This window comes from Haemaphysalis longicornis, unplaced genomic scaffold, assembly GCF_048455015.1.
Source record: "Haemaphysalis longicornis isolate Haplotype H1 unplaced genomic scaffold, Haemaphysalis longicornis Haplotype H1 scaffold_1, whole genome shotgun sequence".
Lineage (NCBI taxonomy): Eukaryota > Metazoa > Arthropoda > Arachnida > Ixodida > Ixodidae > Haemaphysalis > Haemaphysalis longicornis.
In genome coordinates this window covers 32,828,608-32,844,536 of record NW_027526203.1, presented here as the reverse complement: position 1 = coordinate 32,844,536, position 15,929 = coordinate 32,828,608, and the positions used below count along the sequence as shown (strand labels likewise).

General features: G+C 46.9%; 1 protein-coding gene across 1 annotated transcript in view; it reads right to left on the bottom strand.

The window, feature by feature from the left end:
- LOC144175778 (three-prime repair exonuclease 1-like) overlaps positions 1-13,308 on the bottom strand; it is a 63,186-nt gene extending 49,878 nt beyond the window's left edge. Inside the window, exons 1-3 of the mRNA XM_077704793.1 lie at positions 13,189-13,308; positions 6,651-6,874; positions 737-909 (exon numbers count right to left, since the gene is read on the bottom strand). Of these exons, the coding sequence (XP_077560919.1) occupies positions 737-909; positions 6,651-6,874; positions 13,189-13,204 (413 nt within the window). The 5' untranslated portion in view covers positions 13,205-13,308. The remainder of the gene's footprint in view (positions 1-736; positions 910-6,650; positions 6,875-13,188) is intronic.
- Positions 13,309-15,929: the final 2,621 nt, after the last annotated feature.

Below are 15,929 nucleotides of genomic sequence, written 5' to 3'. Positions count from 1 at the left end.
GTTACAACAAGAACAGGCTGCTTTGCATGCAATGAGGTGTAAAATAAAAACCCTTGAACGTCCTTGCATAATGCTTTCGCACTCCCTCTAACAGAGCCACAGGAACCAACCTCATTTTTATCATTCCAGCACACCCGCAACCGCGCCCACTTACACAACCCACCTGTTCATAGCTACTCAGATGGTTTGCTACTGTCCCAAGAAGCTTACAAACCAAAGGGATGACTGCATGCTGCTGTCAGTGTCAAGTTTGTCGAAATTCCATTAGGCCCCTTCTTTTTGCAATAGCTCCCCATCATCCCCATCTCTCATTTTCCAGTTTTGTGGTACAATTAACAGAACAGCACAACACGGAACTCCGTCCGCAGTAATAACAAAAGGAGTATATGTCCCCCATTTACCTCTTGTTTCTAAGCTTTGTCGGCTTTCGCGCTAACGTCACCGTGCGCGTGACTGAAGGAGTACTGACACGTTGGCCATGAAACAGGCAACACACTTTGAGGTCATGCTGCACTTTGTTAATGCGAGACCCAGTACGGGGCCAATGCAGGGCTGCGAGCCAACTCATGGTCGAATAAATACCAGGGGCCAGTGTTTTCTGTTCCCATTGAAGACACTGGTTGTGGTGAAATGAAGAACGAGAATGTGCACGCTCTCGCAATGAGTACAAGGCACACCAGCTCACCAATTCGCAAGTGATGTAGCAGCCCCCACTTGCTGCCCATGCAGGCCTCACCTGTTCACGGCGACCATCGCAAGCTCGGTGATGCTGACCGGCTGGTAGGCACCGGGAAGGCCAGTCGTCTCCAGGTCAAAGAAAACCAGCGTCTTGACCGGCTGGCTGAGTGCCGGCGACAGGCTCGCCTGGGGCTCCGCACGGCTGCTCGCCTCATAGACTTGCTGCTGCAGCTGGGGACAGTCAAGAGGGAAACGACCTATATTTGATGCACACGTGTGACGGTGACTGGCCCCTGCCCAGCTAACTAAGGCTTGCGGCATTCAGCTTGAGCCACTGCACTTTTACCACAGCTAGACAAGCCGGAAAGGTAATCACTTGTCGGCAGCTGCCAGATATGGCCAGCATGCAGTTTAAGGTACTCTTTTGGCAGCAGGACTGGTACACCTTCAGTACATTACATGTCAGCTCATTGCATTCAACTGTAGACCCCAAGAATCTGGTGTCCCAGTTGGGATTTGGTGCCAGCCCAGACCAACAAGTAAAATATAGCTGTTGACCCAAGGCCCGGCCCCAACTCCAAAATGGCCGAAATGGAGGAGCCACATAAGGGCTTTTGGGCCAATTCATGACTGAGAGTAGATGGATTAATACGCCTCTAAATCAGATCCACAATTTCAGGGAAACAAAAATTTGTTAATGCTCATGAAGGCGATCAAAATGATCACCTTCGTGAGCACAATCGCAATGTAAACAACAAAAATGAACAAGATGGACTACTAGTTATGCACTGTAACGCATGTACAGGTTGCGGACCATTCCTTGATAAATGTTTTATTATTGGTAAGAGCAAGGACAAGTGTACACGTGAAATCATTGAGGCGGAGAAGATAACCAGGTTAGGAAGCTCCCGTGTAAGTTCGACTTCTCTCAAATTATCAGAAAAAGAGATTGCCTGCTCCCGTTCACGCTGAGGTACGCATGTGTGTGACGTCACGGGATTCTTGCCTATATATGTGTGATATCGTTTTCAATAAAGGTGTTGGAAGTTAGCGCCATGTGTGCCTACTTGTCAGTGCCTCTCGTCTTCTGCGCTACATGTTTGAAAGTTATGTACCAACAAGCCCAAATTTCTACGCTACTGATGTATACCTCAATCTTTTTGCCTGAGTTACACAACTATTATTACAACTTTTTAATCATAAGCAATGCTCAGTGTCAAAATTCTGTGAGGGGGGAAAAAAAGAAACCTCTCTACTGGCCCGCAATTCCACATCAAATATTATGTAGGTCAGGGCCAGCAACCAAAAGGTCAAGCAAACCACAACTGATTGTAGCGCAGCGGCTTCCAGAACAGTCACGTAAAGGCCTGAGACAAGTGCTGAAAGTGACCAATTGTTTTGTGAGAGGGAGAGAGAGTTGTCCTCACCTAGAATGGGCATGAAAAGCTAGGAACTGGGTACGGTAGATGGTAGATGCCCATTAACATTGCTTAATTACTTCCCCAGAAAAAAGTACAGAATACTCGAGCCCCGTTCCACACTATTCCTGCCAGTTCCCACGCATTTCATAACAAGACACGAGTGCTACCAAATGAACTAGCAGTTCATTATGGCAGTTGATGCGGCAGCCGCGAACAATACATGGTGTCTTCATTTCTGCTGCTTACTACAGATAAACTAAGGCTCTAGGCTTCCCGTAAATTATCTATTAATGATTTACATGAATAAAACTGCCCAATGCAACCAAAACAAGACAGATGAACAGAATTTGGTGTCCCTTTGCAAATACAATTTGGTGCCCCTTCCTTCAAGGAACAGGCTGTGAAAATCTGAAACTCTTCAAAAGTTTATCTTAAAAAAGATGGCCTGAACACTTTATGGGAGATGCATAAAGAATGTGTATACGAAGGACTTAGCCATTCGTTAGGACTTATGTGAAAAACTTACGTGATGGACTTACGTGAAGGACATATATGAAGGACGTATATGAAGGACTTGGCCACTGTGCGAGCCTTGGTTCGCGCAGTGGCTTGAGCAAAAAAAAACATCACCGCTGTTGTCAAGCGCTCTTGCACATGTAAAAGCCAAAGACTCCAGTGCTAATGCAAAAGCTGAAAGGACACCCTGCTTGGGAGAGGTCATCGCGGTCACCGCATTCTTTAGAACCCATTATGGATAATTGGAGACACGGCATCAAGCGCGTCAATGCTGCACGAGACGACTTGCAGATCCCGCAACCGCTGCCTTGAGTCGATGACGAAGAGATGGTGGACGTCTACAATACTGTGGTTGACTTTGCATTTGCAGTGATGCCACTTGCTTAGGCCGCTTTGGAGCATCCAAAAAGGCATTTCGGAGCAGCAAAACTGGCTTTCGGAGCCGGCGTTAATAGAAGCAATTTTAAGACACATACTGCATTCATGATAGACAATCGATAAAAGCAAGCTCTTCAACGATAATAAAAATTAAAAGAACCCAGAATAATGGATATTTTGGATATGAATAGTGACATCACATGGATATTTTGTCCCTATTTTCGTCAGTCTGCTGAAGAATGTCTGCAATGAACTTCATACAGTGGCCTTAACATCAAAAAAAAAATCAAGCTCTCATGTCTACACAAGAGCAGGTTTACTACAAACAAACTAAAAATTGCTCGTTACTACGAAAATGCTATGTAAAATCGAGCGCTATTGGAAGGCTATTGTGCGAGCACTGACCAAGAACATCAGCAGCGCCACGGCTTTGACTGCATAATGCAACATCACGCCCCGCGCCGTGTTGCACATGCATCACTATTGAGCAGCGTCAGCGCTGCCACCGACAGGGTCTAAAAGGACAACCCGCCGGTAGCAGGGTTATGGTTACAAAGGCAACGGGCCGCCATTTCTAGCAACAAGCATGCAGCACCAGGCTGAATCTTGCCCCTTCACAACACATTTGCCGCAAGCGACCAAAACGCCTCTGTTATTGACAAGATAGCCCATTAAAATCCAAATGAAAAATTGCCTGTGACGCTGCTGCAATGCCGTAGCAACAATAATCAAAGGTAAATCACCCATCGCGTCAGGGCAAATGAACCGCTACGTCATTTGTTTGCACTCTGCTATGCCTAAAGGCCGTCATGAAATGAGATCCCCATCCATCTGCACTGGCACTAGTACAAGAAATGCAAAATACAAGTAGGATGCACAAACATTTAAGCATTCAAAACACCATCAACAAGGGCTGTCAACGGGCTTCGCACACAGTTGTGCGCACCAACTCCAGTTCACACTGCAGAACGCATCATCGCCGTTATCGCCACAGAGCCCCTTTGCCTGGGCTTGGCTCGAATTGCGTGCCGAAAACAGGTGCACCACAATGTCGCTTTCAATGGGGAACCTTAAGTACAGGGGTGAGACAGCTGAGTCAGATTTGGGAGCAGTTTCTGGAACAGCAAAATTTTGATTTTGGAGCAGAAAAACCTTGATTTGGAGCAGATGATCGACATTTATAATATCACCTTAAAGACTTAAAAATCAAATTTTCGGCAACTCGGGGGAAAAGTGCAGTTTTCAGTACGTTTTAAACGTACATAATAACACTGAAACAGCCTTTCAATAAGGTTTTTCTTCCAGAGTATCACACAGCGCGAACTGCACTACCTCTATACAAAGCATTTTTCAATTATTAGCCTCTATGCATAGACCACGTGGAGTTCCGTAGAAAATATCGATTTGTAAAACTAAGCAATCGTAAGGCAGCTTTATTATCATGTGAATATCGACATTAATATTTGTAATCCCAGACTCGGCTTTACGTACAAGTGAAGAGCCACGGCTAAAGTTGCAATACACGAGGTGACAGTCGTCGCACCCCACCAGCCCTCCCATTTCAATCCCCAAGGTGCACGTTCACTACGATCGTAATTTGAGTAACGTTGGTATGTTTAGCCACGTACTTCCCTTTTGGCACTAAGTTTCAGATAGAAGAACCATTATTACTAGGGTGCAATAATAGCCGTCCCGCTATCGGACACTGCTCGAACATTTTGCGATGTAGCCTGCGCCGCCGCTTCTGCAGTGTCGATCGTCGCATTCCCGCCGCTCACAAGCTCGCTGTCAAAGGCAGCAATAACTCGGCGTTTTATAACACCGCAATGAGTCCGAAATTTCTCTTCAAGCGCGCACCACGCCTCACATTCAAGGCTGAAACACGGCGAATTCGCGGGCACCACGTTGTTTTTCATGAACTCCCGTCTTTCGAGTCGCGCAACTCCCCGCAACAGATCAAACAACTAAATGAAAAAACCCAGCCACTCCCATAAGCAAAACCACGGTAGAAGTCAGCGAAGAGCACGCTGCCTCAACCATGAGCAACTGCTTTCCCGGCGGCCATGTTTTGCAATCTTCACCGCACCAAGACGGCGGCGCCCAGTAGTGTCGTTCCGGAGATACGGTGCTCCAAAAAATTCCGTTTCTTCATCAACTTGCACAAGTAGTTTGCCGCCTCAGCACACATCAGTATTTTTTTCTACAGGACCTTGCAATTGTTTTCGATGGGAAAACTTAAAAAACTCACATCATATAACATTTGCAATCCGACATTGCGACTTTCCGAAACATTATCTCGAGGCCAATTTCGTGGGGTTTTTTTATTGAATGATCAATCAATCAATCAAACCTTTACCAACAGCATCACCTTGGAGGTGCTGGGAAAGTATGCCGTCAGGAAGCATTTGCCCCACTGAAACTCTCTGGAGCGTTAAAATCCTTGGCTCTCAGACCGTTTTGGAGCAGTTTGGCGCAATTTTCTAAATTCTCAAGCTTTCGGAGCAGCCTGGCGCAGGAAAATGAATTTGTATCAAAACTGCGCAATATGCGCAGCTGTCTCACCCCTGTAAGTAGTTAGTTTCGTTGCTGAAAGTCGGCGTACACCCTTCGGTGCAGGTTGGGCGCAGAATCGCCAAATTTAGAGTAAATGTAGCCGGATGTAGCAGCCAGAGCATTTGGGTGCAGTTTGGCGCAGCAGTAGCATCACTGCATTTGCCACTCGCCGCAAAGAAAACGACCTCTTCTATGCATATGACAATGATTACTAGCACAGCAGCTATGCAAATAAACAATGATCTCAAACCTGACATTGTGTCTCGCAATGCTCACCTACAACAGCTTTGCCATTCAAGTCTTGTGCATGAGTGCAAGCTTTCCTGAATTTTTTTTGCTTCTCCATCAAAAATGCTGGCTTTAGTGTGCTAAAGAAACACTTTGCGTAGGACTGAGCAACGCAGTGAAGAAAGATAGCTTTGAATTAATTCAGGTCACCAGAAGTTTGCTGTTTAAAAACCCACTTGCTTCCGTAATTTTCACGAGTTTCCCCTGTGACACAAAAATTATTTTGTAAAAAAGCCCTCCCCCCTTCCCTTCCCCTTTTTTTTTTCATTCAGCAGACACACTTGAGACATCTTATGTGTAGGAATTCCAAAGCATTGCAGTTTCACAGGTGAATGTTTTCGAGTAATGTTTCTAGGTGCATTATTCGCACAGTTAGCTATCCCGGCCTGCGACTGGTGGCAAGGGTATTCCACATATTTTGGCGTGAGCACTTCACAAGCGGCACATCTACCACTACAGCGGGCCAGCAGTTGGTGCAGATAGAGATTCAGGCGACAAAATAAATAATCCTTCCAATGGGCAAACCTGGTGCACTCCACTGTAAGTCCAGGGGCTTCACTGGGGCAAGGCTCTTCAGCACGCAACTTCGCAAGCGTCGCACAAAAGCTCCTAAAAAACAGCTCCAAGTAAATAGCCAGCAAAAAAGCTTGTCCCCAGCTGAAGCCTCAGAGAAGTGCCCCATCGTCATGCTGATTAACCAAACCCAGAGGAGGCAGGAGTGCAGTATCAAATATCCTCAGGTCGTGCACTTGGTTTTTGTGCTTCCAAAGCAAAGACTTGGCAACACTTGGCATCCCTTCTCGGGGCCCATCTCACCTGTGCAGGCTGCATGGGCGCCAGCACGTGCTGCGGCAGCAGGTTGGCAAACATGTGCGGCTGCAAGGTCGCAAACACCTGCGGCTGCGCAGGCCTCCCTGGCGACACCACCGGCCTGGCTGGTGACTGCTCCTGCAGGGGCACCAAGGGGTTGGCACCGCTAGGCATCGCCACAGGAAGGTTCCCATTCATCGAGGACACCACGGTCACAGACTGCACCTCAGCTGGCAGTGGGGGAGAGAGGCAGAGAAACACGCACTGAGTCCCGTGGCCCCTAGAAGTCTGCGCTGCAGGCACACCCTCCGACTGCTCGTTACTATCTTCAAACGGGAATGGATCCTGAGGGCATGCCTACACAGTGTGGACAAGTGTGGCTGGGTTGCCACAGTGCAGGCAATGTGGTGTGGCATACTGAGAGGGACAGATGTGGTGAAGCATTGCCCGGATAACGCCGCCTGCATACTGCTGCCTTTCGAGTCAGCCGAGAATGCCCAAACAGCCACTTACTTTCCTGTTGTGCTCTTTCCCACGGGGGCCTTTGCCCTCAGCTCATGCAGTGTCCCACTTGGCAGCCCCGCTTTACGGAAACAAACAATTTGCCGGGTTTGTCCAGCATTACCGAGGTGGTGCTCCTACGCATCCAGGTTTTCCCGGCGGCTGCCTGTCAAGTTGGAGCAGTGATGTTCGAGGGGAAACACCCACTTTCATGCACCACACCACATTCCCACGGTACCCATTGGAAAGTGAAGCAGTGACAAGACAGGAAACATTATACAGGCAAAGGCATAGGCCCCGCAAATCGCAGTGTTGGTTGGCAGGAGATGCCTATGGATGGGTGGGGGCATAGCGGTAGCGGGCCAGATGGTACGGAGTAAGGGGCTAGCACCAGCACAGATAGTCCCCATACCATTTAAAGAGAAACCAGGAACGGTACTGCCCCTCGGTTTTGGCCTGCAACGCTCGTGTGCACACGTGGTGGCCCCCACAGTGCAGCAGTCTCTGCTAAGGACCTGGAGGGAGGTGCCCACATTTAAAGCCCACACCTTTGAGTAATTGAAGACATTTGCAAGCTTGCAAGCACTTTTCCATGAATGAGCTCGAACAATGAAGAAAAACAAAGATAAGGACAAATCAGGAAGCACCAATTTCAGGAAATTCAGTTGACAAAAGCAGTTTCAGTCGCTTTCTTTGCTAACATTATGCAAAACTGCATTTGGGGGATGCCTTAAGAAGCTAACACCATTTCAGTGCTCCCACACTGTTTACAAGGGTTTAAAATATTTCGTTTCATTCGGAAGACAACGTAAAATTTACCAATTTTTATGAGCGTACAGATATAAATACAAATTTTTATACGGACGTCTCTTGCATGCAGTGTAGTTAAGTCACATTTTAGCGATACCAAAGGCAGGTTGGATGGACACCAATGTTATATCAGGTATTTAAGGCTTTCAGAGTAACTAAGTTCTGAATGGAATTCTCAACATGCTCACTGCAGTTAACATCTCACGTCCAGTTATATTGTGCAATGTGACTAGCGGGATTACAGGGTTGTCAGCCAACTATGTAGGATGCTTTCCTTACATTGAGCCTAAATTTTCTATTACGGCTGTACCGTTGGTTCTTTTGGATATCTCACAGGTGCCTTGAACAGCAACATCTGTTTGAAACCATAGAGAATATCGCTTACAAAGCCAGGTAAACAAAACCCTGTCACAAAACCGTGAAGATAGCAAATTAACCTGCCCAGTTACAGGTGTGGTGCGACGTTCCTCCACAATTTTTCTCTAAATAATAACGCACCGTTTCCCCGATTGACTGCGCCATGTTGTGACTAAACCTAGTTTGTACTTACCTTCGATCTTTGAGGTTGACTTGAAACGGCCCGAATAAAACTTAAGCGTGCATTTTCTTATATTTATTTCCAGCCAAAGTTCGAATTGCAGCACGAAAAAAAAAATACTTTAAATAATTCTTAAGAGTGGGGGAAAAAAAGAAATCCAGCGAGGCGTGGGACGCCAAGCATGTTGTACAAAATACTCGTGTTTTGTCCGGATGGACGAGGTAATGTTGAGTTACCCAGTCTTTATTTCTTTTTCTAACCTTCAGGTCCACCTGGCTAATTTTAAGCATACAGCTATGCAGAGCAATATATGTTCCTGGGCAAGCAAGAAAAGCAACAGGACAGGTGCAAACTAACTGCTTCATTCCATCCAAAGATTCAGCTGAAACAGTTTTTTCCGTAAATACACAAAACATATACATAAAAACAGACATTACTCTCGCACAGCAACACAGGCAACAGTCCAAAACAATATTTATTTTTGTAAAGTAACACGGAGACTTCTCTGAACAGAGGCTCCATGGCATGAGTAAAATAAATACACTTCAGCAAGTTTATGGGCGGTGCAAGCCTGCATAGCAGAATAAACATTTTTCAGGGAAAAACCAGTGGAAAGATGCTACACAAGAGGAGAGGCAAGACAAGAACAGTCACTGGACTGACAACTGTTGAAGAAAGGTACACGTTAAAAGTTCCAGAAATGTTTTTACGCTAACACCAGAACCATTCCACCACTTTCTAACAGTTCTCGTACAGCCACAAAAAGTTCAGTCGGGAATGGAGCAGAACAAATCTTCAATGTCCACTGAAAATGCCACATTGCAAGTCCTTGGTTCAAAATTTCCACAGGCGTAAGGAGCTCTTTAGAGAAAACGGGTGGCCTTTCAGAACAGTTCTGGTGTTAGCATAGAAACGTTCAACGGTGTACCTTGCCTCATCACTTGTTAGTCTACTGACTGTCCTTGCTATCCTCTTGTGTAGCGTTTCCACTGGTTTTCCCTGAACATCATGAACCAACAGGCCAAGACTTCCACTTTATTCCATAAATATTTCTGTTTGTCATATTTGCTGCAGCACACACGCTAATTATTTGCAATGTTTATGGCAAATTACGCCTTATGCGTATGAGTCCCATCGTCTCTCCTGCGCCTCTTCGTCATACTTTGGCACCTCAATAACAATCATGCAATGTGCAACAAAACACCCTGGACCATTCCGAAGACAGTAGACTACCGCACCCATCGATAAAACTGCGAAGGGTCAAAACAAAGTTATTCCCTTGTTTCCTGTGGCAAGTGATGACCATGGCAACGATGTTTCACGGAACTGAAGGAGCGTGTATCATTATGATTACGTTTCACTCATTATTACATTTCTCAATAAACTCCGCAAATAGCCAGGCCACTGTTTACTGCCAGACAGGCATATCTTTTTTTTTTGTCATGAACAGCGTGTTTGGTGCCGAGTGCAACGTGAATGTGACAGCGGCATCCACACAAGGAGTGGTTCGTCACTCCGCCGTCAAGGGCAGACTCTGTTCGATCCCGGGTCTAATATCGGTAGGGTAGTTTGTTTTCTGGCAAAACCTAATTTTAACCTATTTTTACTTCCCGAACACATTTCAGGAGAATCAGGTTAACAGGTTAAACCCAATTTCTCCCCGAATGGACAATTATGCGCTGACTGTACCCTGTTTTCAACGAGAAGTTGCTGCAAGCAAGCCCCGCAAACACAGCTTTCAAACCCAATGAGTGTTGGCACGACTCTGCCGCTCACTACTCCCGGCCGGCAAATGCTGCACTGACCTGGCTAATTAGCACCTGGCTAATGGAAGCTGTGATGTCGAGAGAAATTCCTCCCAGCTGAGATATGTTCAATGACCAGATTGGTCTCAAATGGAGATTGATTGATTGACTGTAGGGTTTAATGCGCCAACGCAATGGAGACGATGAGGCGCGCCGCAGTGGCAGGCTCTGGATTAATTTTGACCACCTGGGGGTCTTTAACGCGCCGAAACCTCGTACACACAAGCATTTTTGCTTTGCTTTTCGCCTCCATCAGAAAAGCGGCCACCGCCGCAGGGAATCGAGCCTGCGTCCATATAGCATCATCCTAAATGGACATACCAATCTAGACAACTGAACATCGCTCTACTGTGACCCAACCCTCCCACTACCTGGCTGGAGATGACTGAGAGCTCCTCGCCCGAGCTACAGCTCTTGACCGCCACAAGGGCTCAGGATTACCTGGCGCACCTCCCTCACCTGAGGGACACTCGCTAGGACTGAGCCTCGTCACAAATAAAGTTATTCTCTCTCTCTACTGTGGTCAGAAAACCATGTGACATTCCACATGAGGAGCACAATGATACGCTATTGACGTAATATCTCATACAGTGTTTCTCTTGCAACCCCCCCCCCCCCCCTTTACATTTTTTTTTTTATGCTTTGTCTAAAGATACATTGGACGTACCCCGACCCCGAAAATCTTACGGTACGTCGGACTAAAGTATCTTCTCCAATGAAGGGACTTCTTCACGTCAGATATGCCCGATGTCCAGAGGCCAAAGAAAGGTACGGCGGACTTAGCCGGTAAATGACAGTAGAGGCCCGTCGGACACACCCGTCCGCAGGTGTATTCTGAGATTGTGCTATGTGGCTTCCTCTAGAAATGCGAATCCGGCACCGCGGAGGGAGAGCCTCTTGTGTGGTCTCACGTGATTTACACCGGACGAGATCAGCATAATGCAGGGGTGCCTAATGTGGAAAATTTATTATTGGGTTATAGGTCGCACGGTTGGTCATCTGTCATAAGCACGTAATCTTGTCTGGCTTCATGGCCTACACTCAAGCTTGATAACAGAAGTGCTAGGTTCAAATCCCTCTGCCCTCTTTTTTTTTTTGAAGACAACCAATGTTGCTACACATTTCTGCATCATTTTTAGAAAATGAACCTTTCAAGGTGCCAGCCACCACTCTACTAAGTTTTCCCCCGCAAGTGGCGCAAAAAAAGACCACCAATCTGTAGCTTGTGCGCTATGTCTGTGGCTTTCATCAAATCTGTGCTTCCTTGACCAGCCAAAACAGTGTGTTGCAGTGGCACAACCGACAACAGAAAAATTCCCTTTGTGTGTACTGTAATAACTTTCCTTGCTCTTTCGTAACAAGTATACAATGAGCCTGTAGTAAGATATACTCCCCAGCTGAATGGCTGGTTCTAAACCGTGTTTCATTCAGGCTGCGTGGACCGTAAGCTATATGGTACCACTCCCCATAAGACTCCAAAAATCGAATGATTGTTGCAGTGCTTCATGTAATGAAAACAGCGTAATACACCACTGCTGTCAATCTTGTAAAAATGATGCTTGCTATTATTTGGTTTTTAGGGTGCTATTACATTTTATGCTGTTTTTTTTTTCGTTTTACTTGTTGGTTTATTAGTTTGTGCGTTTTGTGTTCTGCATTTTATAAAGTTTACAGTCTTATGTTCTCAGTGTTGACGCTGATTCTGTTACCTGTTTTTGTTTTGGCATTATGTCTGCCCATTGTGCTAGCGTAGTCTACTGTTATCCTTTTTTGGATTAATACTGTTTATAATTGTTTATGCAATGCCCCTCCTGCCAGGGCCAAAGAATTGGCCTGCAGTATTCCTAAATAAAATAAATAAATAAAAATGCGTAGCAATGTTGGCTGTCTCAAAAAAAAAAAAAAAAGAGAGAGATGAGGGCAGGGGGATTTGAACCTAGGACTACTGTTCTCAAGCTCGAGGCGTTACGAAGCCAAAAAGGACTACATGCTTATTTATGACAGGCGCCTAACAAAGATGACCAATCATGCAAGCAATAACCCAATGGTAAATTTTCTACATTAGGCATTATGCTAATCTCGTCCGGCGTGAATCGCATGAGACCACACGGAAGACTCTTCCTCCGTGGCACCGGATTTGCATTTCTAGAGGGAACCACATAGCACAATCTCCGGCGGACGGGTGCGCCCGACGAGCCTCTACTGTCATCCACCGGCTAAGTACGCCGTGCCTTTCTTTGGCCTCTGGCCATCGAGCACGTCATGCGTAAAGTACCTTCATAGGAGAAGAGACTTTAGTCCGACGTACCGTAAGGTTTGCGGGGTCGGCGTACTGTACGTCCGACGTACCTTGAGACACAGCGGTTTTTTTTTTTTTATCTATAACTAGGCAGAGGCGGGGGTTCACGACGCCTGCGAGGCCACAGCCAAGCCCAGTTGTGACCACTCGCAGTTCACAAATCGTACCATAACTAGAGTAACCAAGCCTGCGGTTTCGCCAAACTTCACCAGCAGCGGCTCACCATGCAGCCGTGGTTACGATATACCAGCTCTGAAATCTCAAGCTTACCAGTAGACGCACTCGTTCGAGCGTAAATGTGCAGCTTCAGGGAGGGCGATTCTGTCCTTTGTGAGAGCGGGAACGAAGTGGTCTCCGGCGCTCGAAAGCAACCATGCAGCAGTTCTACAGTCATTAAGCAAGGGGGCCCGCCTGTTATCAAAACGGAGTGCTGCTGGTAGAAGCATTAATGCAAGACAAGGACGCGCCAAAACAGAGGCGACTGAAGCCGAATTAAGAACTTCAGGGATAGCGGCGAGCGAACATAAACGGAGTGACCAAAGAATTCCTTAACGTACAACGTAAACAACCATTGAAACAGTGGGTACATACTCATGTTGAACTCCATAGTGCGTGATGACAGTTTGGTTTCCACGGGCGGCACACACTTGTCACTGCGAGTCGTGGTTCACGTTTGCGCGCGTTGTGTCCTTTTGCTTGTGTCCTGTGTGCCCGCGCAAGAAAATTTTGGCGCGAAACGTTGTGGCTAGACCAGCTAGACTAAATTTCACTAATCGTCAAAGGTAAAAATGTATGGTTTCTTGTTTTCCAACATTTTTAAAACGTGCATTTCTTAAACTTTTAGGGAAAATTATTTATAATTATTCAGAATTTTGACATTGTAAGTTTATGAACATTATTTTTTTTACGCTCGTAGGTTTCGGTTTTGATTGAGACGCACTTTTACTTTTGTGCTTTTGCCTCGTTTAATTTCTGTTTTAGTGGGGTTAGTCAATGAAGGCCAACTCCAAGGCAGCATCCGCCACCAAGGAGGAGGACTTTCCGCCTCTCCTGAACAAGCTCCCCTCCAAGACTGCTGGCATACACAACGCCACGAAGCAAGACGCTGCCAAGAAACATCACCAGGTGAGCTGCACATGCCCAGTAGCGCTCCGTCTAAACCTCCTCCTCCACAGCAGCGACCCTCACTTAGAGCTTATTAAGGAGCTGCGTGCCATTCGTGCCGAGGTAGCTACCCTCAGGCAGGAGAACGCGGCTCTTAAACGCGAACTTCAACTCGCGAAAAAGCAACCCTCTCCGACGTCTCCTCCTCAGAATGAGCCCATACAAATGGATATACAGTCGTCTCCCCCCTCGCAATCTCCTGAAACCACCGACCCCGCCGCGTCTCCCCCGCGATGCGATGCGATGAGGCTTTGAAGGGGTGGGGGAGGAAGGTGGAAATTAAAGGGCCCGAAACTGTCTGGCGAAGCCCAAACGCAAGGCTGTCTCGACCGGCGACTCACCCTGCGCTTCCACGCGGGATGAAAAGCTAGGAATTCTGGAACAAACAATCGCCAGCCACAGAGAGGAATACCTACAACTCCACAACGTCCTCCTACAAAATCAGACGGCCCTTCAGTCTACCATTGAGATGATGCGCCTCGATTTCCGCAACTTCATTGGGTCTCAGGCCATATAGCTCACAATACACCCCTCCCCCCCGCGGACGAGGGCGATGTCTAAATGCCGTATCCCATTGGTTGTGTGGCAGTGGAATTGCCGAGGGTTCACCCGCAAGCGACACAACCTTCAACAACTAATTTCGACAGAAGCTACTCCTCCCGTCCTCATCGCTATCCAAGAACCTGGTAAACACATTAAATTAACAGGCTATCAATCCTTCCATACTCCCAACAACCCGTACACAGCGGTGCTTGTTCAGCGCAACATTCCTGCGGACCATCACGTCTTCGACAGTATCTCTATTCCGCATGATTTAGTCGTCTTCTATCCGCCTATCCGCCAAAGCGCACTGCCTATACGCCTCGAGCTTCGCGATCGCTGCGCCGCCTGCCGCCGCTTCTCCGCGGCGTTGACGGGATTTGCGCTGCGTGGCTGATAGGGGCGCGTGCAGTGTTTTGGTTCTGTTTCGCTTCGTTTCGCCCTTTCGCGCCCTAAAAAAACTTGTTATGGTGACGTCTGTAGGCAAAGAGTACGTTTAGGTCTTTTAAAAAGCAGCTGCGTTTTCGTAGAGTACGCGATTGCCTTCAAGAGCTACCCGGGGACGCGGTTCTGCGCGCTTCGTCGCCGCTGTTACGGGCGTCGGAGACGGCCTGTCACCTCCAAAACATCAGGCACAAGTGAATTCTGCTGTAGCCTCGTTTAGACCTGATACTGGCAAAATGAGAGATTGGCTTTTTTTTTTTTTTGCAGCGTGGACAACGTATGCGGCTTCGTTTCGAATATGTACGTCGCAGAAAAATATGTTTCGGGGATGCGATTACCCAATCCCGGACAATAACTTATGCCTTTTATAAGAATATAAACCATGCGAAAATTTTAAGTGTATTCCAAGCTTGTGCGTCGTTAAATATGTGCCCATACACGCCAAGAACCAAAGCAAGTTAACGAAACCACGGAAAAATAACTGCTGTGCAAGTGCGGAAAAGAAACATAATAGCTCTAACGGAAATGAAAAAAAAAATGCAGTGCTACTTCTGACATGCTTAAGATGTTCGTCCAAACTTAAGCCAGGTAGGGTTCACTAGACCACGCGAAATGCACTTCTATTTCGCGAGACATCGGTGGGGAGGCAGGGGAGGGGGACGCTGTGTACAAATGCGGAGCGGAATCAAGCAATGAACGTTTTAGTAATCACACACACAAATCTCGCGTTCACTTCCCTTTTGTTTTTCTACTTCAACGAACAGCTAATCGTACGGCGGACGCATTTTTGGAAGTATATAGAGGACAGGCTGTTCAACAAGCGGTGAAAGGTGTCGTTGAAAGAGTGTGGTATATGTGATAAGGCCCTCTAATTTCAGTTTCTGCTTTATTCTGCTGGCTCCCTGTGCCATATGACGATATTTCGAAGTATTAGTCGCGGACGCGGATTATATTCTAAGCCCGTCGCCGCGCTGCTCGCAAAGTATATGTGTAGCAGCTATGTTTGCGGGCGCTCACTTCACGAAAAGACGACTCTGTCGTGTGCTGATCCCCGAGTATAATTATGCGGTTCCATCGTACTTTTGTTGAATATTCCCGAAATTAACACAGACTGGCTTGTAAATGGTGGTGATCAATATCTGAGGCAAACGTAACTGGCGTGCTGTCAGGTATGAGTGCTCCGC